Genomic DNA, 19,459 nt, shown 5'->3' on the forward strand with positions numbered 1-19,459 from the left:
ACAAAGCCCGGAAGAGAAACAGAGAAAAAGAGAAGGGGGCTCCGAATAGCCTCTTCAACTACAAGACTTGATATAACGGACACTATCATGTGGTCACACCAACATGAACTTCCAATATTGTAATATAACACCATGGGTAACATCTCATCAGTTTATAATGCTGTAAATGTCAACTCTTTGAAGAAGAAAGAATTACTCACATATCTATACAGAAGCACCGACCACTCTTGCCTTTGACTATTTAAAAGAATTTCCAAAGAAACACATTACATTACCTACCCTAATCATGCAATATCTGATTTAGTACATGCTGCACAGGAAGAAAACTTAATAGTTAAACTATTCCAAACATAGTGGAGAAAACTTGCACAATTCAGCTCCTATCAGCCACATTCCAACAAGTGATGAATCATTAAAAAAAACAGAAAAATGTATGAGTATAAAGAGGAATACCTTCTCTGAATTATGTTGCGATCTCCCAATTACCTCTCACAAAGACTAATTGCTGAGAATTTGATCCTCTGAAAAATCAAAATGCTGATAGGGCTTTGATTTCTGCCGAAATTGAGGTTGCTGGAGATGTCGGACCTCTGATTGGTTACCTCTTCTATTCGAAAGCAGATGATGTATTTGATCTTCCATTTTCTTCAACTTTCAGCTCCTAGTATGCCCGCTTTCCACGTATTCTCTTTTTCTTACTATTGTCAAAAGCAATTGATGACCGGGTCTATTTTCCTTAGCTGAGAATGAAGAATTAATGAGAGAATGCTCTAAAAGATGTATGGATGCTCCGATCTTTTCCTTCAACGGATCTTAGATCTCTGCACACTGCTCCTCAATCTCTTGCTGTAGTTTCAAGACATACTCACTATTCACATCCACATTGTTCAGAGTGATTGCGATTTCTGTCCCAGTCTTTTGCACGCCAACACCCCCGAGGAACAGCTTTGAACCCAAGTTGGGCTCTCTCATTTTCTGTTGCAAGGCCTCCTGATATTCATTGGTTAACAGATTCATTGCGCCACTCAAAACGGCAAGTACTGAATTGATATCCGAAGTAGATATAGCCTTCTGCAGCAACTCCGCAGAACATAAAATACATCATCAACCATTGACGCTGTGAGGCTATCAACCACATGCTCGTCGATCTTTATAGCCTTCCTCACATTCTCCACCATAAGGAATTCTTCTAAAATGACATAAAATCCAGTAATATCTTGAACCACTCTGTTAAACGCCCCACTTCTAAACGCCTTGGTTGCTCGTGGGTCCAACTCCGGATCAACAGAACTCAATCCCCTGATCTTTGACACCATGAATTCCATGAAATCCTCGCCCAACTGTGTCAAAGACAGTATCTCTTCTAAATACGATTCGATCTCCCTCGGATCCGGCCCATCCGCAGTCCCAGCCGATAACAAATTCTTACTATAAGAATTGATATCCGTCGCTAACCTAGCGAGTTTCCTATAATCCATATACTACTTCAAGATCATAGAACCTCGCGAATCACACTCTTCTTGAAGCTCACATATAGCATATATAATCTCATCCGACTCTGCCCTAGATTCTGCTGCTCCACAAGCTCCATCAAATGCTCAAACTCTAACCTAGATCTCAAAGCAATCACTTTCTTCAAATAAGCCACATATACCTGTAATCCCTCTTCTTCAAGCCCTATCGGCGAGAAAAGCTTGACGAATCGAATAATTGTCGGATGATCGCGTTGATCAACGGCCATCAATAATCTCCTCCGAACAATCGATTCAAGCAATTTCTTAGATTCAAGGATCTGATCCTTCTGATCTGAAGAATCCTTATACTTTGCATCGATCTGAAGGAAAGTTTGGATAAATCTGGCCGCGGATTCATAATCCTCATAATCTAAAGCTCTCTTTGCTCCATCTATATAATTTCCTCTTTCAACTATAGCATCTATGAGAGAGAGAGTCGAATGAACACGAGATTGCGCGAGATCGAGCTCTCGGACCTTGCCAGAGACCTGATATACGAGATCGCAAGTAGATCTGATGCTTGAAAGCATGGAATCGGAATCTGCTTTCACAATCTCGAGGATTTGAGTAGATCTCTGGAGGCTGAGGAGCTGTTTCTCCATATCTGGATTTTGAGAAAGGAGATTTTCAAGTTCGAGATCTAGCCCGCGCTGGTAAGCTATGCATTCGTGAAGGAGGCGAGTCATTGCCCCAACATCAGTGAGATTTTGTATTTGATCTAGGGTTTCATAGATAGGGTTTTGGGATGGAGCTGAAGCCAATGGAGGTTGAAAGGAATTGGGGTTAAGGTGATGGTGGTGAAAATGGGCAAAGGAAATGACCGGAGGTGGCGGTCGGGGAAGAGGAGACGGCGGTCGGCTCGGAGATCCGACGGGTTTGCCGGAGAAGAAGGCAAATCCTTCTCTCTCCCTCCCTCTCTGTCTCTGTCTCTCTCTGTTTCCCCAATTTCGGACGAAAATGAATCCCCCTCCCCTTTTTTTCATTATTTTTTTATATATATGCGATGAGATCTGCGGATATCGGCACTCTGCAAATTGATGGGCGCACAAAATCTGATTGGCGCGCCCGTCAATTTGTCCTATTATCGCTTGGGTTGGCCCGCTGCAGGATAAATCACCCCCCTTTTGGATTCGTACTACTCACACTGCCCTGGCTCGATCGCTAGGCAAATGCGCTCGGATTCTGACGAAATTTTGCAGGGACCTAGATGAGACCCTAACCTAACTTAGGGTGAAGTTTGGGACCCTAATTCATTCATTTGATGGGGTTTTGCATAAATTTGGAAGGTGAAGGGCACGGTCAAAATGGAGTGTCTACAAAATCGAAGGGTTAAAATGATCCTATGGAGCTGATTTTTTGGGTACACCCTATCTATTTCAGGGCCTATCAAATGAGTGCTTCGGATCATCCAAACAATGTGGGCCCACTGTGTTTTTGGTCAACGAACTAGAGAAGGTTCTCTAGTATATATATATATATATATATATATATATATGTGTGTGTGTGTGTGTGTGTGTGTGTGTGTGTGTGTGTGTGAGTTTAGTGAAGCTACACATATGTGTAGCTAACTTAGCTACACCGACGGCTTAAAATACAGTGGGCCCACATTGTTTGTGTGATCCAAACTATTCATTTGATAGGCCCTCACATTGATAGGGTATGCCCAAAAAATTAGCTCCATTGGATGATCCCAACCCTTCAAACTGTGGAGGCAAAAATGGACACATTTGTGAAGGTTTTTACATGTCCATTTTTGCCTCCACAAATCGTAGGATTGGGATGATCCTATGTAGCTGATTTTTTGGGCACACCCTATCTATGTGAGGGCCCATCAAATGAATGGTTTGCATCATCCAAACAATGTGGGGCCCTCTATATTTTAAGCCGTCGGTGTAGCTAAGTTAGCTACACGTATGTGTAATACGTGTAGCTACACTTCTCTCTCTCTCTCTCTCTCTATATATATATATATATATATATATATATATATACGAAAAATTGCTACTACTCGGTCTTGTAGCTAAGCTTATCTACTCGGTCGGGTTAAATACAATGGGGGCCCACATTGTTTGGGTGATCCAAACCATTCATTTGAAAGTCCCTTAGCCTAGATAGGGTGTCCACAAAAAATCAGACCCATAGGATGATCCTAGCCCATCCAACAGTGGAGGGAAAAATGGGAAAAAATTGGACAAACACAGTTTGTCCACAAATCTGCTCTTTTTCCCCTTCACTTGAGGAGCAATAGTTGCTAAGTTCAGATTCAGGAATAATTCGGCATTCAATTTCGAGGAAAGTTTGGAAAATAAACTTAAAACATCTACATTACATAAAAATCTCTTTTTCTTGAAACGACTAAACCGAAAGCCACTTTTATGATCGATGGTAAAAGGCAATTTTTGGGTCCCACAAGGGCCATAGACAGGAAATGTATATAAAATCAAGACCGTTGATCTTGTAGAACATCATGAGGCAAGCCATGGTGGGCTTGGTCCCATGCTAAATATAAGATGAGAGCTTGAGAAATTAGACTTTAGCCCAATCAATGGTCCTCTCCCCCTGCGCATAGTTTTTCAGGAAGATTTGAATGTAATCCTCCGCCTTCACCTTCTTGTACAACCTCGACTTCATTGTATCCACCAATTCATCAGCCGGTGAGATCTCTGTCTGTGGATCCGGTGAAAAAAACATGGCCACAGATACCCTCTCCTTTTCTGAATTTGTCACTGCACGATGCACTGGGCTTTTGAAAATTCCATTGCTCATTATCTGCAAAAATAAACACCCAATGTGATTGATTTAGTAATGCGTGCTTGTTTCTCAATCTGTTGTTCACCCGTCATGGGTGTAAGTGATTGGACTCGATGAATCTAACCATGGCTTGATCTTGTTCAGACAGAGAGAGATGGAATTGTAACCCAAAAATTACGCCAATATTTAATGAGAAGGAAATATATACTATGGATGTTAGGATTGCATGATTTGGATGATTTTTGAGCCATACGAGAGATCCAATGGAAGGCCTATCAATGGACGATTCAAATCAATCAAAGGTAGGATCCAACAAGTCGCAGTGGTTACGATGAAGTCAGACCCTACCGAAGCAGTCTGCGCATTCCTATGGTTTTGTCAAGACCCTACTGAAGCAGTCTGTGCATTCCTAAGGCTTTGTCAAGTTGTTTTCCCAACCTGGAAAGTGAAATGAAGTGGCGTGAGTAAGGCCACGTTTGGATACCAACAAGATTTAGATTTGGATTTAGTTGATATTTTGAACTCAATCAGATCCTTAGATTTCCAAATCAGCTATAACAGTGCAAAAAAATCAGATTTTCAAAACCTGTTCTGAGAGACATTATTTGGAAATCAATATTTGTGGCAACTTCCTTCACCGTCGCTGCTCTTCGACGTTTCTCCGGCAGCAGCGAGACACTCCTCCCTCCCTCCCTCTCTCTGTTTCTCTCTCTCTCTCTTAAAACATGAAGTATCCAAAACTCAAATCTAAATCAAAATACCAATGCATGAGGTATCCAAATGGGCCCTAAGGGAATTTGATTGTCAAAAATATCAAGGAGAGTGAAGTAGGTATTATTATCAAGAGTGTAACATATTTTTCCCATCAAAACTTGGATTTTTCTACTCTACCGAGAAGGGAAGTGCAACGAGTAAAAATTGAGAGAGCATGAGATGGGTATAAAAAACATGAACAAAGAAAAAAGTTTATTATAAAGAGGGAATTGTTTTTCTTAGTTTTCCACTCTCTCTCTCTCTCTCTCTCTCTCTCTCTCTCTCTCTCTCTCTCGCCAGTGATAGTGGTACTATTGGCAGATGCAAGTGGGGAGACTCCCACCAGGCATTGACAGTTTTCTTCTCATCATACAAAAATTTATAGAACCCGGTGCACCAGCAACATATGTTGAACAAGGACAGAGTTAGATTGAGGTAAGCGTCAAGGGACATAGGTGATGGACAACGCCTATATGATAATTAATACTCTAATAAATTCCTTATATAAAATGCGGCCACCAGTATTATTAATTATTAGAGCTCGAATTGTACACATTTCCATCATTTTTTCATGGTTGCCAAACATATCATATGCATTAGATCATTCCTTAAAAAAGCAGAGAATTACCTCCATTTGATCGCCCAAGTTGACAAGCAGAGCATGAGGAATGGCAGGAACATTGACCCATTCGCCGTCTCTGAGTACCTCAAGACCATCGACTGCATTATCTTGCAAAAGAATGGTGATTCCACGTCCATCAGAATGAGGTGTCAGGCCGAGAACCAGATCGGGTCTTGAACAAGGTGGGTAGTAGTTAAATCTCACATACATTTTAGCTTTTTCTCCAAATCGGCTCACAAAGTAGTTCTCCTCCAAATCAAGCAATTTTGCCATGGCCTTGAGGAGAAAATCACCCACTTCCTTCATCTTCGCGGAATATTCGTGCAAGATTTGTCTGCAAAAGTGCAAAATTTTGTTGTAACAAATCCATAAATTTGAGTTTGTTGTTGTTGTTTTTTCCTTTTTGATAATGGTAACAATTATTAGCACCATAAGAATGGATCACAAGTACACTTTGGGGGTAAAGACGGCCCCATATAAAAAGATCCCCTATAACCTGATTTGGCAAAATGGTCAGCCAAATCATTGGCACTTCTAGGTGCAAGGGAAAAAGAAATAGGAACATATACACAGATTTTTTATCTCCTCCAATAGATCGGCGAGTCTCCATGGGCCGACATAAATCCCTTCTGCCCACAATCCGCTTTTAACTTCCAAACTCCCCTCATCATGTTAATAACCCTTTGTGGAGAGCACGGTGTTAAAGTATAAATGATTAAATAACACCAACTCTAATAGCTTAAGCTTTTGGAGTAATTGGTTGTTTCACATGGTATCGGAGCAAAGGTCCCAAGTTCAAAACTCCTTGGTATTAAAAAATCACATGTAATAGCCAACCCAAAAGAGGGGCCAAATGTGCCACGTGTAGGCCAACCCTAAAAAAAGAGGGGCCACATGTGAGGGAGAGTGTTAAAGTATAAAAGAATAAATAATGCCATCTCCAATAGCTAAAGCTTTTAGAGCAATTGGTTGTTTCACACGAACCCCAGCTTTAGTAGAATTAGTGATTCGAATAGGTCCAGCAAACGAGTAGAGGATGTTTACCTAGAGAGTTCCTAAAAACACTTCCAAACTCAAAAAAAAATAAAATTTGACACTTTCTAGATTGAATTACCTGAAAGTACTAGGATTTTCCGGCCATCTATCGAGCTTCCTCTCCTCTTCCGGAGTTACTAACAGGAAAAGGCGATCATTCCAGTTAAGAATCTGATCTTCTGAGTAAACAATGTCATTGCCATAGGCTTCCATGCCATCCTCATGCCCACCTATACCTATTTTTGAGTACCTCTGTTTTTCCTTCATTGGAAGGTTGAAGAAATCCCTCGCTAGTTGACCCACTTCATCTAGAAGAGAGCTCGAAATTCCATGACCTAATGCCTGAAAAAAACACCCAAACAAAGATGTGTTGAAGTATAAATGATTAAATAACACCAACTCTAACAGCTTAAGCTTTTCGAATAATTGGTTAATTGGTTGCTTCACATAGTTTCATAGCTATTGCCTCAAGGCAGGTCTTGGGTTCAAAAGTACTAGGGGTGCAACTTGGGTTTGGTCGGGTTGTAAGGTTAAAGTTCAACCGAAATTCCAAAAGACCGACCCGAGTTGCACTCCTATTTCAAAGCCCAACAACTCCTTGATATTAAAAATCCACGTGTAAGGCCAACCCTAAAGGAGGCCTCAGACATGAAGAGTAAAGTACAAATGACTAAATAACACAGACTCTAGCAGCATGCTTTTAAAATAATTGATTGTTTCAAAAGAGAAGCCAAAGATCTGAGAAGACAAAAATACATAATGAATAAAGCAATAACACAATCACCAACATGGGCTTGAAGAAAAATTATGCCCACAAGAAGAAGCAAAACCAAAATGAGAAATCTTATCAGAAAATGAATCTTCTACTAACAGCAATTACCTACTAATTGAGTAAAAAAGAGAGTTGGATCTGACCTGAAAGAATCCCCATGTTTGAAGGGCTGTTCTTAGTCTTTCCATCTCTTTTTTCATTTCATCTTCTTGTGATGAAGAGAGGAGATGGAGATCTACAACAGGAATTGGAGACGAAGGTGGAGATGTTTTGATGGGTCTTTTGCTTTCTTTCTGAACATATTGTTTTGGGAGTTCCTTAAGGTTTTTGGCTATGTCTTGGACGCGCTTCGAAGCCATTGAATTTGTAGGTGGGAGTTTCTTCTTCGTCTATGGGACTAAGTTTCTTCACTAGAATGTGCCACTATTAATTCAATTGATAAGGTCTGGTGATGACGAGAGGTGGGAGACTTTCTCTTTTGGTTTTACTACAAAAATTTAGTCAAAAAAGATGTGTTCATTCTTATCTGCTCGCCACTTAGATTAGAAATTTAAAATGCAGTCCTTTTGGGTTCGAGCCACATCTGATTTTAGGTGCACCTCTACCAAATCTAAGGCTCCCTTTGGTTGCGGGTTTTTATCTCGTTGGGTAGTAGTGTAAGTAATCATTAATCAACAAGGAGGACGGGACTAGTGTTGGATTTACCTGGAACTTACCTCATCGAGTATGGTCTGCAGTAGTGCTTGGTTGTCAACGTAGTAGAGTTGTTGCAGTAAGGAGTGTCATTACCACTATACAGAGGGTAGAGGGAAAGAGCATGGTTCAGAAGAAATCCAAGAAACAATTAACCGGGAGAAGAAATCCCAGGTAGTCGCCAGGGATTTCAATGCTATAATGGCAACTAGATAAGGGGTTTTGCTGATGTGGCACCAAAATGCCATGCAAAGCCCCTAAGCCATCCCCGGCTTTTGTGTAACCAAACGGAAGAGGGATGAGATGATGCCAAAATGAGGTGGCCACTCTTGATTGGTTTATGTTTTGGGTCCCACATAAATACCCTCCAACGCAAGAGGTTCTAGGCAGACCACCGTCAAGACTAGACCTGGCAAAACCGACCCATGCCCGCGGGTTGACCCGGCCCACCCGCAAATTTGCGGGCACGGGTCTGGGTTTTAGTGACCCGCCAAAATTTGACCCGCGGGCACCCACATTTTAAAGTAATTTTTAAGAATTTATTGGAGAATGTTATCAGCTCTTGGAAAATCATCAGATGTAAATAATTTTTGGAGTATAACCTATTTTGCCTATGGCCCATCTAATGGACGGTTTGGATCATCCGATGGTGTGGGCCATACCATACCTTTAAAAAAGTGAGAGTGCCCTCAGTAGTGTTGGTAACATTTCGTTTTTTTTTTTTTTAACGCTGTACAAAGATGCGCACAGAGGCGAAGGTTTCTAGCAAAAGAAAAAGTTAAAAAAACGTAATCATTACACACAAAAAAATAAATAAGTTATAAAGTTTTAGATGAAAAATTACGGATAAATGGTTATGTAATTATAAAATAACGAGAAAAATACGACAAACATGTGTAGAGTTATTACAATTACGGAAAAAACTTGGGGCGGTCAAATCACGTCAAATCAGGAGAATTTAAATCCCATATTATATTCGCTTATATTTGCGGGTGACCCGCGGGTTAACCCGGCCCACCCGCGGGCCGCGCGGGTCATCAAATTTCTGACCCGCAAAAATGCGGGTCACCAAAATTCTGACCTGTGTGGCCCGCAACCGCACCACCCGCGGGTTGACCCGGCCCGACCCACCCGTTTGCCAGGTCTAGTCAAGACCCATGCTAACTGTTGATTTTTCGGGTCCTACAAGAAAATCCTGGCTCCTCACCAACCCCAACACCCACAACACCCCCGCGCCGCCCTTCCCCCCCGGGGGGGAACGAAAGAAAAAAAATTTAAAATCCTGGCTTTGCCCCTGTGATTATGGATTATGCGTTCTAGGTTGTGGGTGTCAGTTATTTGCTTATGTGATGTGTAAGTGGGCAGTGATGTGGTACTACTTTTATTCTCATATTTAAAAAATGTAATTCAATGAAATGATGGATGAAGAAGATAATTTTACAGCAGATGAAACCTTTGTTTCTAGGAGAGTCGTGGCTTCTCTTGAATTGAGCCGGTAGGAGATCCGGTTGCCTCGAATAAACCACCCTTCACATTTTTTCTCTAGTTTTCTTTGTTTATTTTTGTTACGGCTTGACGGTTTGAAGGATGTATTTTTTTAATAATGGAAATACCCCTTTTTTTGTTAAAAGTAAACATATATCTTTGCTTTAGTATAGTTGACAATATTGGATAGTTGTTTGTTAACAACATTGACACAACTGTGTCTTCAAGTGATTTTTTTCCAATTTTTTTTTGTAAAATTACTAGAGATAGTACCACAAGATAAATGGCAATGATAAATTCTAAAGTCCTAGATGGGAACATGCATGTACAATTCGAGACCATTGGTCTTGTAGTACATCACGAGGTAACCTGCACATTCTTAGTCCAAAGGGCATCCCATGCATAAGATAAAGAACTACAATCTGTAGCCCCAAATCCTTCGAGACTTTATCTGGCGGGCTCAAAACTTGAGAAATCTCATCACCCAGTATCTTGGACCACAATCTGTAGCCCCAAATCTGAAGGCCTAGGGATCAGAAAGTTATCAGATTTGAATTTGGCTGCCCAGATAAAACAACTCTAGCACATCCTTACCAAGAGAAACTCTCCTGGGTTACCTGGTTTGATCGGAAATACATCAGATGAAGAAGTTTATGGACTCTCCCCATGCCTGCATCCCCATCCTGGGCAACAAGGAGCATTATAAAATCTCGTGACATGGCCAGCAAGCATGTCTGGTTCATTGTCGGAACTCAGGCCCCTCTATAATTTTGGACAGATCCTTGGCATCCAAATGGTCCCCTCTCAGCCTAGTCTTTCACTATGACATCCTTCATTCCCCGGAAAGCTACTATAGATAAGGCTAAAATTCAGGGAGGGTGGGATTTGATTCAGGTTCTTCCTCATCTTCAAGAGCTTAAGCAGATCATCAATACAGGTCTTTTCACAGAAGCTGCTAATTCTATTCCGATTTGGAATCCGGAATCTGATGGCAAATTCAAGCTACGTAGTGCTTAGAACTCTATTAGATCTCCTAATCCTAAACGTCCTTGGGTATCATCAGTTTGGTTCGCCGGTCACACTCTGAAGTTCAGTATCACAGCTTGGCAGGCTCTGCAGGACAAATTGAGTACCGGAGATAACCTTCATTTCCTCGGCCCCAACCATGATCGCTCTTGCCTTAATTCTGCCCCTGAAAGTGTTAGCCACATCTTCTTCAACTACTCTTCCTCGGCATGGATTTAGCGCTCGATTCTCCGTCGCATCTTAGATAGAAGAAAACAAAAAAAATCCCTATCTGACGAGGAGAACTGGATTTGGAACAAATTCAAGAAAAAGGGGCAGACCTACACTCTTGTCAGAACGCTTCTCTCTGCTTCAATCTACTTGATCTGGCTGGAAAGGAACTCGAGACTATTTTAAAACAAACAAAAAACCCTAAAAGGCTCCTTCTAAGTAAAATTATTAGTGCAACGAGATCTCGTATTTTGGCCCTAAAGCTGGAAGATGAAGACTCTGAAGAAAACCAAAGAATTTCCAACACCTTTAATCTTCCCCTGTTCAGTAAAACCACTGAACCAAAATTCTGTCATTGGGAACCTCTTATTGCGTATGAGATCAAGTTGAATTTGGACACTTCCCTGGCTAGTGATACCGCCTTGATTGGAGGCCTCCTCCGAGACCACAAGAGTGCAATCATTTCTCTCTTCTCTGTTAATTGTAATCCTCTCCCAATCAAAGAATTAAAAATTGAAGCCATCCATCATGGAATCAAATTAGCCGCCCAACACCAAGTTAAGATGCTGTGGATAGAATCTGATTCGCTCATTATTTTCTTTCTAGGATAATTTGATTCCGTGAATGGAGACGTTGTCTAGAGACACTTTTCTCACACACACACACACACACACACACATATATATAAAATATATATATATATATATATATATATATATATATATATATATATATGTGTGTGTGTGTGTGTGTGTGTGTGTGAAGCTACACATACGTGTAGCTAACTTAGCTACACCGACGGCTTAAAATACAGTGGGCCCACATTGTTTGTGTGATCCAAACCATTCATTTGATAGGCCCTCACATTGATAGGGTATGCCCAAAAAATCAGCTCCATTGGATGATCCCAGCCCTTCAAATTGTGGAGGCAAAAAATGGACACATTTGTGAAGGTTTTTACACGTCCATTTTTGCCTCCACAAATCGTAGGATTGGGATGATCCTATGTAGCTGATTTTTTGGGCACACCCTATCTATGTGAGGGCCCATCAAATGAATGGTTTGCATCACCCAAACAATGTGGGGCCCTCTGTATTTTAAGCCGTCGGTGTAGCTAAGTAAGCTACACGTATGTGTAATACGTGTAGCTACACATATGAGTTAAGTGAAGCTACCCATATGTGTAGCTAACTTAGCTACACCAACGTATTAAAATACAGTGGGCTCACATTGTTTGGGTGATCCAAACCATTCACTTGATAGGCCCTTACATTGATAGGGTATGCCCAAAAACTCAGCTCCATTGGATGATCCCAACCCTTCAAACTATGGAGGCAAAAATGGACAGATTTGTGAAGGTTTTTACACGTCCATTTTTGCCTCCACAAATCATAGGGTTGGGATGATCCTATAGAGCTGATTTTTCTGGCACACCCTATCTATGTGAGGGCCCATCAAATGAATGGTTTGCATCACCCAAACAATGTGGGGCCTACTGTATTTTAAGCCGTCGGTGTAGCTAAGTTAGCTACACGTATGTGTAGCTACACTTTTCTCATATATATATATATATATATATATATATATATATATATATATATATATATATATATATAGAGAGAGAGAGAGAGAGAGAGAACTATTGGTGAGCTTAAGCGCACCAAACCTATGGTGCGCTTAAGCTCCCCAATCACATGGGGGCCCACTTTGTTAGGTGATCCAAAGCATTCATTTTAAAGGCCTTATGATAGATAGGGGGTGTACCAAAAATCAGCTCCATAGGATCATCCTAACCCCTTCATTTGTGGAGGACAAAAATGGGCAGATTTGTGTCTGTCCATTTTTGTCCTCCACAAATGGAGGGGTTAGGATGATCCTATGGAGCTTATTTTTGGTACACCCCCTATCCATATAAGGGACTTTAAAATGAATGCTTTGGATCACCTAACAAAGTGGGCCCCCATGTGATTGGGGCGCTTAAGCTCACCAAAAGTTTGGTAAGCTTAAGCACACCAACAGTTTCCTCATATATATATATATATTGAGGAAAGTGAAGCTACACCGCCGGTGTAGCTAACTTAGCTACACCACCGGCTTAAAATACAATGGGCCCACATTGTTTTGGTGATCCAAAGAATTCATTTGATCGGCCCTCACATAGATAGGGTGTCCACCAAAAATCAGCTCCATAGGATCATCCCAACCCTACGATTTGTGGAGGTAAAAATGAAAGTGTAAAAACCTTCACAAATTTGTCTATTTTTGCCTCCACAGTTTGAAGGGTTGGGATGATCCTATGGAGCTGATTTTTGGTGGACACCCTATCTATGTGAGGGCCAATCAAATGAATGGTTTGGATCACCAAAACAATGTGGGCCTATTGTATTTTAAGCCGGTCGTGTAGCTAAGTTAGCTACACCGGCGGTGTAGCTTCACTTTCCTCATATTATATATATATATATATATATATATATATATATATATATATATATATATATATATATATATATATATATATATATATATATAGGGAAAGGTGTGCGTACTCGGTCGAGTAGATAAGCTTATCTACTCGGTTGGGTTAAAAACAGTGGGGGCCCACATTTTTTGGGTGATCCAAACCATTCATTTGAAAGGCCCTTACCTAGATAGGGTGTCCACAAAAAATCAGCCCCATAGGATCATCCTAACCCATGCAACAGTGGAGGGAAAAATGGGGAAAAATGAACAAACACAGCTTGTCCACAAATCTGCCCATTTTTCCCTCCACTGTTGGATGAGTTAGGACGATCCTATAGGGCTGATTTTTTGTGGACACTCTATCTAGGTGAGGGCCTTTCAAATGAATGGTTTGGATCACCCGAAAAATATGGGCCCCTACTGTTTTTAACCCAACCGAGTAGATAAGCTTATCTACTCGACCGAGTACGCACACCTTTCCCATATATATATATATATATATATAGAGGAAAGTGAAGGCAAAAATGAACGTGTAAAAACCTTCACAAATTTGTCCATTTTTGCCTCCACAGTTTGAAGGGTTGGGATGATCCTATGGAGCTGATTTTTGGTGGACACCCTTTGTATGTGAGGGCCAATCAAATGAATGGTTTAGATCACCAAAACAATGTGGGCCCATTGTATTTTAAGCCGGCGGTGTAGCTTCACTTTCCTCATATATATGCCCACATTGTTTGGGTGATCGAAACCATTCATTTGAAAGTCCCTTAGCCTAGATAGGGTGTCCACAAAAAATCAGACCCATAGGATGATCCTAGCCCATCCAACAGTGGAGGGGAAAATGGGAAAAAATTGGACAGACACAGTTTGTCCACAAATCTGCTCTTCTTCCCCTTCACTTGAGGAGCAATAGTTGCTAAGTTCAGATTCAGGAATAATTTGGCATTCAATTTCTAGGAAAGTTTGGAAAATAAACTTAAAACATCTACATTACATAAAAATCTCTTTTTCTTGAAACGACTAAGTGCGTGTTTGGCGTACCGTTTAAAACACCGTTTGGCGTTTGAAACACCGTTTTGGGGCCAAATGGCCGTTTGGGAGTGTTTGGGTGCGCAGCCACCGTTTAAAACGCCGTTTGAAACACCGTTTTGAACCCTCAAAGCGGCGTTTTGCAAACGGAGGGGGGGAGGTCCGTTTGCAAAATGCTATTTTGAACGGAGTTTTTGGGCTGTGGGTTTTTACGTGTTTGTCCTCACCAAAACCCATTTTTACGTATATGCTTGTGATTTTATGCGTTACGTCAAATACCAAAAAAGTGGGGATGTTAATATCATTCTTGAGGACACAAATTTGTTAAATTGTTAATATTTAATTCAAAACAAGGGGCTGCTGATATCATTATATGATCACTTAATTTTGATTTTTTAAAGACAAAAGAATTAAAAGAAACCCTAGTTTTTACTTTCTTCATCTACTTTGCAAAGTTGCAAACCCTCTCACGCCTCACTGCCTCAGCGCCTCCACTCGTCCGTCAAATCCGGCAAATCCAGCCGTTAAGAAGAAGAAGGAGAAGAACCCCAAAGGTATAGCCATTTTTTTTTTTTGGCAATAATGTTTAATTTTAGTAGTGTTTGAATGAGATCCTAATGACCTTTTAATATTGGACCTAATGAGAGAGTAGTTGAGTTACATCGAGGCCAACCAAACAATGCCCTTTTTGGTCATTTTACCACTAAAACTCTGTTTTGGGGCATTTGCAACCAAACACACAATACCTCCGTTTGCCGTTTAATATGCCGTTTCGATCTGGCCAACCAAACATGAAAACGCCGTTTGGCAAAACACCGTTTTGAACCAAAACACTATTTTGCAAAACGGCGTTTTAAACGCTGTTTCAAACGGTACGCCAAACACACCCTAAACCACTCCTATGGTCGATGGTAAAAGGCAATTTTTTGGTCCCCCAAGGGCCATAGACAGGAAATGTATATAAAATCAAGACCGTTGATCTTGTAGAACATCATGAGGCAAGCCATGGTGGTCTTGGTCCCATGCTAAATATAAGATGAGAGCTTGAGAAATTAGACTTTAGCCCAATCAATGGTCCTCTCCCCCTGCGCATAGTTTTTCAAGAAGATTTGAATGTAATCCTCCGCCTTCACCTTCTTGTACAACCTCGACTTCATTGTATCCACCAATTCATCAGCCGGTGAGATCTCTGTCTTTGGATCCGGTGAAAAAAACATGGCCACAGATATCCTCTCCTTTTCTGAATTTGTCACTGCACGATGCACTGGGCTTTTGAAAATTCCATTGCTCGTTATCTGCAAAAATAAACACCCAATGTGATTGATTTAGTAATACGTGCTTGTTTCTCAATCTGTTGTTCACCCGTCATGGGTGTAAGTGCTTGGACTCGATGAATCTAACCATGGCTTGATCTTGTTCAGACAGAGAGAGATGGAATTGTAACCCAAAAATTACGCCAATATTTAATGAGAAGGAAATATATACTATGGATGTTAGGATTGCATGATTTGCATGATTTTTGGGCCATAGGAGAGATCCAATGGAAGGCCTATCAATGGACGATTCAAATCAATCAAAGGTAGGATCCAATAAGTCGCAGTGGTTACGATGAAGTCAGACCCTACCGAAGCAGTCTGCACATTCCTATGGTTTTGTCAAGACCCTACAGAAGCAGTCTGTGCATTCCTAAGGCTTTGTCAAGTTGTTTTCCCGACCTGGAAAGTGAAATGAAGTGGTGTGAGTAAGGCCACGTTTGGATACCAACAAGATTTAGATTTGGATTTAGTTGATATTTTGAACTGAATCAGATCTGTAGATTTCCAAATCAGCTACAACAGTGCAAAAAATTCAGATTTTCAAACCTGTTCTGAGAGACATTATTTGGAAATCAATATTTGTGGCAACTTCCTTCACCATCGCTGCTCTTTGACGTTGCTCCGGCAGCAGCGAGACACTCCTCCCTCCCTCCCTCTCTCTCTTTCTCTCTCTCTTAAAACATGAAGTATCCAAAATGCAAATCTAAATCAAAATACAAATGCATGAGGTATCCAAACGGGCCCTAAGGGAATTTGATTGTCAAAAATATCAAGGAGAGTGAAGTAGGTATTATTATCAAAAGTGTAACATATTTTTCCCATCAAAACTTGGATTTTTCTACTCTACCGAGAAGGGAAGTGCAACAAGTAAAAATTGAGAGAGCATGAGATGGGTTTGAAAAACATGAACAGAGAAAAAAGTTTATTATAAAGAGGGAATTGTTTTTCTTAGTTTTCCTCTCTCTCTCTCTCTCTCTCTCTCTCTCTCTCTCTCTCTCTCTCTCTCTCTCTCCAAGCCAGTGATAGTGGTACTATTGGCAGATGCAAGGGGGAGACTCCCACCAGGCATTGACAGTTTTCTTCTCATCATACAAAAATTTATAGAACCTGGTGCATCAGCAACATATGTTGAACAAGGACAGAGTTAGATTGAGGTAAGCGTCATGTGTTTAGAAGGGACATAGGTGATGGACAGCGCCTATACGATAATTAATACTCTAATAAATTCCTTATATAAAATGCGGCCACCAGTATTATTAATTATTAGAGCTCGAATTGTACACATTTCCATCATTTTTTTTATGGTTGCCAAACATATCATATGCATTAGATCATTCCTTAAAAAAGCAGAGAATTACCTCCATTTGATCGCCCAAGTTGACAAGCAGAGCATGAGGAATGGCAGGAACATTGACCCATTCGCCGTCTCTGAGTACCTCAAGACCATCGACTGCATTATCTTGCAAAAGAATGGTGATTCCTCCTCCATCAGAATGAGGTGTGAGGCCGAGAACCAGATCGGGTCTTGAACAAGGTGGGTAGTAGTTAAATCTCACAAACATTGTAGCTTTTTCTCCAAATCGGCTCACAAAGTAGTTCTCCTCCAAATCAAGCAATTTTGCCATGGCCTTGAGGAGAAAATCACCCACTTCCTTCATCTTCGTGGAATATTCGTGCAAGATTTGTCTGCAAAAGTGCAAAATTTTGTTGTAATAAATCCATAAATTTGAGTTAGTTGTTGTTGTTTTTTCCTTTTTGATGATGGTAGAGGATCACAAGTACACTTTGGGGGTAAAGACGGCCCGATATAAAAAGATCCCCTATAACCTGATTTGGCAAAATGGTCAGCCAAATCATTGGCACTTCATAGGATGATCCTAACCCTCCAATGTATATGAAGTAAAATAATGATTAAATAGCGCCATCTTAGCTTAAGCTTTTGGAGTAATTGGTTGTTTCACATGGTATCGGAATAAAGGTCCCAAGTTCAAAACTCCTTGGTATTAAAAAATCACATGTAATAGCCAACCCAAAAGAGGGGCCAAATGTGCCACGTGTAGGCCAACCCTAAAAAAAGAGGGGCCACATGTGCCACGTGTAGGCCAACCCTAAAAAAAGAGGGGCCACATGTGAGGGGGAGTGTTAAAGTATAAAAGAATAAATAATGCCATCTCCAATGGCTAAAGCTTTTAGAGCAATTGGTTGTTTCACACGAACCCCAGCTTTAGTAGAATTAGTGATTCGAATAGGTCCAGCAAACGAGTAGAGGATGTTTACCTAGAGAGTTCCTAAAAACACTTCCAAACTCAAAAAAAAATTAGTTTGATACTTTCTAGATTGAATTACCTGAAAGTACTAGGATTTTCCGGCCATCTATCGAGCTTCCTCTCCTCTTCCGGCGTTACTAACAGGTAAATGCGATCATTCCAGTTAAGAATCTGATCTTCTGAGTAAACAATGTCATTGCCATAGGCTTCCATGCCATCCTCATGCCCACCTATACCTATTTTTGAGTACCTCTGTTTTTCCTCCATTGGAAGGTTGAAGAAATCCCTCGCTAGTTGACCCACTTCATCTAGAAGAGAGCTCGAAATTCCATGACCTATTGCCTGAGAAAAACACCCAAACAAAGATGTGTTGAAGTATAAATGATTAAATAACACCAACTTTAACAGCTTAAGCTTTTCGAATAATTGGTTAATTGGTTGCTTCACATAGTTTCATAGCTATTGCCTCAAGGCAGGTCTTGGGTTCAAAAGTACTAGGGGAGCAACTTGGGTTTGGTCGGGTTGTAAGGTTAAAGTTCAACCGAAATTCCAAAAGACCGACCCGAGTTGCACTGCTATTTCAAAGCCCAACAACTCCTTGATATTAAAAATCCAGACATGACGAGTAAAGTACAAATGATTAAATAACACAGACTCTAGCAGCATGCTTTTAAAATAATTGATTGTTTCACAAGAGAAGCCAAAGATCTGAGAAGACAAAAATACATAATGGATAAAGCAATAACACAATCACCAACATGGGCTTGAAGAAAAATTATGCCCACAAGAAGAAGCAAAACCAAAATGAGAAATCTGATCAGAAAATGAATCTTCTACTAACAGCAATTACCTACTAATTGAGTAAAAAGGAGAGTTGGATCTGACCTGAAAGAATCCCCATGTTTGAAGGGCTGTTCTTAGTCTTTCCATCTCTTTTTTCATTTCATCTTCATGTGATGAAGAGAGGAGATGGAGATCTACAACAGGAATTGGAGACGAAGGTGGAGATGTTTGGATGGGTCTTTTGCTTTCTTTCTGAACATATTGTTTTGGGAGTTCCTTAAGGTTTTTGGCTATGTCTTGAACGCGCTTTGAAGCCATTGAATTTGCAGGTGGGAGTTTCTTCTTCGTCTATGGGACTAAGTTTCTTCACTAGAATTTGCCACTATTAATTCAATTGATAAGGTCTGGTGATGACGAGAGGTGGGAGACTTTCTCTTTTGGTTTTACTACAAAAATTTAGTCAAAAAAGATGTGCTCATTCTTATCTGCTCGCCACTTAGATTAGAAATTTAAAATGCAGTCCTTTTGGGTTCGAGCCACATCTGATTTTAGGTGCACCTCTACCAAATCTAAGGCTCTTTTTGGTTGCGGGTTTTTACCTCGTTGGGTAGTAGTGTAAGTAATCATTAATCAACAAGGAGGACGGGACTAGCGTTGAATTTACCTGGAACTTGCCTCATCGAGTATGGTAAGTAGTGCTTGGTTGTCAACGTAGTAGAGTTGTTGCGGTAAGGAGTGTCATT

At 40.7% G+C, this 19,459-nt stretch overlaps 1 protein-coding gene and 1 pseudogene across 3 annotated transcripts; both read right to left on the bottom strand.

Annotated features, from left to right (window-relative positions):
* Positions 1-813: 813 nt before the first annotated feature.
* Positions 814-3,995, bottom strand: LOC143856645 (conserved oligomeric Golgi complex subunit 4 pseudogene; annotated as a pseudogene).
* On the bottom strand, positions 3,777-19,171 carry LOC143856615 (protein LATERAL BRANCHING OXIDOREDUCTASE 1-like). 3 transcript variants are annotated; one of them, XM_077366881.1, is made up of 6 exons: positions 18,819-19,171; positions 18,013-18,275; positions 17,025-17,352; positions 6,755-7,017; positions 5,647-5,974; positions 3,777-4,283 (listed from the first exon to the last, which is right to left on the bottom strand). In XM_077366881.1, the coding sequence occupies exons 1-6, from the start codon at positions 19,032-19,034 to the stop codon at positions 4,041-4,043; spliced, it is 1,641 nt and encodes a 546-aa protein (XP_077222996.1). In that variant the 5' UTR covers positions 19,035-19,171; the 3' UTR covers positions 3,777-4,040. The 3 variants fall into 3 exon arrangements, with proteins under 3 accessions (XP_077222996.1, XP_077222998.1, XP_077222997.1); XM_077366883.1 differs by lacking the exons at positions 17,025-17,352; positions 18,013-18,275; positions 18,819-19,171 and adding an exon at positions 7,591-7,919; XM_077366882.1 differs by lacking the exons at positions 3,777-4,283; positions 5,647-5,974; positions 6,755-7,017 and adding an exon at positions 15,235-15,645 and having other exon boundaries at positions 18,819-19,170.
* Positions 19,172-19,459: the final 288 nt, after the last annotated feature.

This window comes from Tasmannia lanceolata, unplaced genomic scaffold, assembly GCF_043159265.1.
Source record: "Tasmannia lanceolata isolate RefF3 unplaced genomic scaffold, GAP_Taslan_0.1 ptg000023l, whole genome shotgun sequence".
NCBI classification, from domain to species: Eukaryota; Viridiplantae; Streptophyta; class Magnoliopsida; order Canellales; family Winteraceae; genus Tasmannia; species Tasmannia lanceolata.

Bases quoted from the DNA above. Each gene is read 5' to 3' on its own strand.
- LOC143856615 (XM_077366881.1), bottom strand. From the start codon at position 19,034: ATGGCTTCAAAGCGCGTTCAAGACATAGCCAAAAACCTTAAGGAACTC. The intron at 18,276-18,818 runs GTCAGATCCAAC...TGTTTTTCTCAG, and splicing joins AAACATGGGGATTCTTTCAG to GCAATAGGTCATGGAATTTC. The intron at 5,975-6,754 runs GTAATTCAATCT...GCACTTTTGCAG, and splicing joins GAAAATCCTAGTACTTTCAG to ACAAATCTTGCACGAATATT.